At 57.4% G+C, this 3912-nt stretch overlaps 1 protein-coding gene across 1 annotated transcript in view; it reads left to right on the forward strand.

The window, feature by feature from the left end:
• Window positions 1–7: 7 nt before the first annotated feature.
• The window catches only part of LOC104490341 (FACT complex subunit SPT16-like), a gene marked incomplete at its 3' end in the record, with an annotated part of 4391 nt that continues 486 nt past the window's right edge, over window positions 8–3912 (forward strand). Inside the window, 9 exon segments of the mRNA XM_010132611.1 lie at window positions 8–45; window positions 132–285; window positions 1127–1254; window positions 1335–1470; window positions 1736–1862; window positions 2668–2786; window positions 2859–2984; window positions 3060–3172; window positions 3818–3893. Of these exon segments, the coding sequence (XP_010130913.1) occupies window positions 172–285; window positions 1127–1254; window positions 1335–1470; window positions 1736–1862; window positions 2668–2786; window positions 2859–2984; window positions 3060–3172; window positions 3818–3893 (939 nt within the window).

Consider the following 3912-nt stretch of genomic DNA (forward strand, 5'->3'; position numbering starts at 1 on the left):
CCGTCGCCGCTTGACCGAGCAGAAGGGCGAGCAGCAGATCCAGAAGTAACCCCGCCCTCCTCTTTGTCCAATCAAAGCGAGGCCAGGTGGCCATCTTGGAGGAGATCCATGTCGTCTTCTCGCCACCGCAGGGCGCGGAAGTCCAACATCTCCTACAAGAACCCGGCGCTGATGCCCAAGGAGCCCCATATCCGCGAGATGAAGATCTACATCGACAAGAAGTACGAGACCGTCATCATGCCCGTCTTCGGCATCGCCACCCCCTTCCACATCGCCACCATCAAGGTGGGCGGGGCCGGGGGGGATGGGGAGGTCCTGAGGTCACCCTGGGTCTTCAGGGGGTCCATAATTACCTCAAGAACCTCTTGGAGAACTCAAAAGTTTCTTGAGATCTTCTAAGGAGGCCCTAAGGTGCTTCTGGAGGCCTCATCTTGAGATCCTTCTAGAAGGTCCATTGAGGAGGTCCCAAAGCCACCACAGGTCCTCAGGATTCCATAACTCGCTAAGAACCTCTTGCAGGCCTCGAAAGTTCCTTGAGATCTTCTGAGGTGACCCTGAGATGCTTCTGAAGATGTCAAAACCCTCTTGAGATGTCTCTAGAAGGTCTTAAGGTCCATCGGCGAGGTCCCAAGGTCACCCTGGGTCTTCAGGGGGTCCATAACTACCTTGAGAACCTCTTGGAGATCTCAGAAGTTCCTTGAGATCCTCCAAGGAGGCCCCAACCCCCCTGAGATCCTTCTAGAAGGTCTCAAGATCCACCTAGAAGACCCCAATCTCCAACCGAGGTGGTTTTGGGCTCCAGAACTTTCATCTTAGCATAGTTTTGGGGTCCCACCTCCTCCTCGGGGTGCTTTTGGACCTTCTCAAGGTGGTCTTGGACCTTCTCAAGGTGGTCTTGGACTTTCTCAAGGTGGTTTTGGGGTCCCACCTTCTCCTCGAGGTGGTCTTGGACCTTCTCAGGGTGGTGTTGGACCTTCTCAAGGTGGTTTTGAGCTCCAGAACCTTCCTCTTGATGTAGTTTTGGGGTCCCCCCTCCTCCCTGAGGTCCTTTTGGACCTTCTCAACGTAGTTTTGGGGTCCACCTCCTCCCCCAGAAGGTCCTGAGGTTCCTCCTTGTCCTGGGCAGAACATCAGCATGTCAGTGGAAGGAGACTACACCTACCTCCGTATCAACTTCTACTGCCCTGGCAGCGCCCTGGGCCGCAACGAGGGCAACATCTTCCCCAACCCCGAGGCCACCTTCGTCAAGGAGATGTGAGTCCACTGGTGGCCAAGGGGGTGGAGGCATCTGGGGTGGCTTCGGCTCACCTGCTGGTGGGGTGTCTTCTCCTCAGCACCTACCGGGCCTCCAACATGAAGACGCCGGGCGAGCAGACAGTGCCGGCCCTCAACCTCCAGAACGCTTTTCGCATCATCAAGGAGGTCCAGAAGCGCTACAAGACCCGGGAGGCCGAGGAGAAGGAGAAGGAGGTGAGGAACCGGGGCAGGCGGGGTGGGCCGGAGGTCCTCTGGGGCCTGGAGAAGACTTTCTGTGGGGTCTCCTGGACCTCCTGAGGAACCTCCTCAGCTTCATGTTGTCACTTGGAGGCATTTTGGGGCCTTCTGAGATGTTCAAGATGTGCCACCTCCTCTGCTCCTCCAAGATGGCGAGTTTTTAGGGTTCTCCTCATCTCCTCCGGGTTCTCCTGGACCTCCTGAGAACCCGGCAGCTCCTCCCCCCTGTTGTCTTCTCCAGGGCATCGTCAAGCAGGACTCGCTGGTCATCAACCTCAACCGCAGCAACCCCAAGCTGAAGGACCTCTACATCCGGCCCAACATCGCCCAGAAGAGGATGCAGGGCTCGTTGGAGGCCCACGTCAATGGTGAGGACCTCCTGGTGGCCCCATGGACCTCCTGGGACCTCCTGGTGGCCCCATGGGCTTCCTGAGACCTCCTGGGACCTTCTGGAGCCCTGAGGTTCTCCAGGAGCTTTGAAGTTCTCCTGAAGGTCCTGAGAACCTGGAGGTCCTGGGATCTTCTGGGGCTTTGAGGTTCTCTTGGAGCTCCTGGGACCTCCTGGAGGTCCTGGGACCTTCTGGAGCATTGAGGTTCTCCCGGAGTTCTTGGGACCTCCTGGGACCTCTTGGAGGTCCGAGGACTTCCTGGACCTTTGAGCTCTTGAAGGTCTTGAGCTTCTCCAGAGGACCTTCTGGTCCTCCTGGTGGCCCTGAGGTTCTCCTGGGACCTCCAAGGACCTCCTGGGACCTTCTGGAGCTCCTGGGACCTTCTGGATGGTCCAAGGACTTTCTGGACCTCTGAGGTCGTGCAGGTCTTTAGGTTCTCCAGGAGGTTTTGAACTTCTCCAGAAGGTTTTGAGGACCTCCTGGACTTGCTGGTGGGTCCTTGGACCTCCTGGAGCTCCAAGGACCTCTTGGATAGTCCAAGGACCTCCTGGACCTTTGAGGTCTTGAAAGTCTTGAGCTTCTCCAGAAGGCTTTGAGGGCCTCCTGGTGGCCCCGTGGACCTCGTGGACCTTTGAAATCTGAGAACCTCGAGGTTCTCCAGAAGGTCTTGAAGTTCTCCAGGAGGGTTTTGAGCTTCTCCAGAAGGTTTTGAGGATCTTCTGGACCTCCTGGTAGCCCCGTGGACCTCCTGGTGGCCCTGAGGACCTCCCCCCTTCCCCCCCAGGCTTTCGCTTCACCTCGGTGCGTGGCGACAAGGTGGACATCCTCTACAACAACATCAAACACGCTGTCTTCCAGCCCTGCGACGGCGAGATGATCATCGTCCTCCACTTCCACCTCAAGGTCGTCTCCTGGCGGTGACCCGGGGGGGCCGCTGGGACCTTCCAGCACCTTCTGACTCAGTTTCCCCCGCAGAACGCCATCATGTTCGGCAAGAAGCGTCACACCGACGTCCAGTTCTACACGGAGGTGGGCGAGATCACCACGGACCTGGGCAAGCACCAGCACATGCACGACCGCGACGACCTCTACGCCGAGCAGGTAGGACCAGCCGTGGTCAGGAACCCCCCTGAGATGCCACCACCGGCCTTGACCGGCTTTGTTCCGGCCCCGTAGATGGAGCGGGAGATGCGCCACAAGCTCAAGACGGCCTTCAAGAACTTCATCGAGAAGGTGGAGGCCCTCACCAAGGAGGAGCTGGAGTTCGAGGTGCCCTTCCGGGAGCTGGGGTAGGTGGGCCTGGACCTCCTGGAGGTTCCTCGGGGGTTCTCGGGGTCTTCTCATGGTGTTTTGGGAGCTCCTCGAGGTGTTTTGGGGTCTCCTTGGGGTGACCGAGTATCTGCTGGAGCTCAAGGTGCCCTTCTGGGAGCTGGGGGAGGTGGGCCTGGACCTCCTGGAAGTTCCTCAGTGGTTCCTTGGGGGTTCTTGAGCTCTTCCCGTGGTATTCTGGGGCTTTCTTGAGGTGTTTTGGGGTCTTCTGACAGTTCTCGGGTTCTCCTCATGCTCTTGGCACCTTCTCAACTTTTTTTGGTGCTTCCAGAAGGTTCTTTGGTGCCTCCTCGTGGTTTTTTGGGGGGTTTCTCCCATTTTTTGGTGCCTTCTCCAGGTTTTTTTGATTCTTCTCACGCGTTTTGGCTTCTCCTCATATTTTTGGTGCCTCCTCAGCGTTTCTTGGCATCTCCAGCTGGTTTTTGGTGCCTCCTCGTGGGTTTTTTTTGCTCCTTCTCTCATTTTTGGGGGCCTACTTTGGGTTTTTTTGGCTTCTCCCATTTTTTCGTTTCCCCTCCTACTTTTTTCACTTCTCACGTGCTTTGGGTTCTCCACCATCTCCTCAACCCTCCTCCACCATCTCTGCCTCCCCGCTTCTCCTCCAGCTTCAATGGCGCCCCCTACCGCAGCACCTGCCTCCTCCAACCCACCAGCAGCGCCTTGGTCAACTGCACGGAGTGGGTAGGTCCTTTTTGTCCCT

This window comes from Buceros rhinoceros, unplaced genomic scaffold, assembly GCF_000710305.1.
Source record: "Buceros rhinoceros silvestris isolate BGI_N320 unplaced genomic scaffold, ASM71030v1 scaffold30883, whole genome shotgun sequence".
In the NCBI taxonomy this organism is placed as follows: domain Eukaryota; kingdom Metazoa; phylum Chordata; class Aves; order Bucerotiformes; family Bucerotidae; genus Buceros; species Buceros rhinoceros.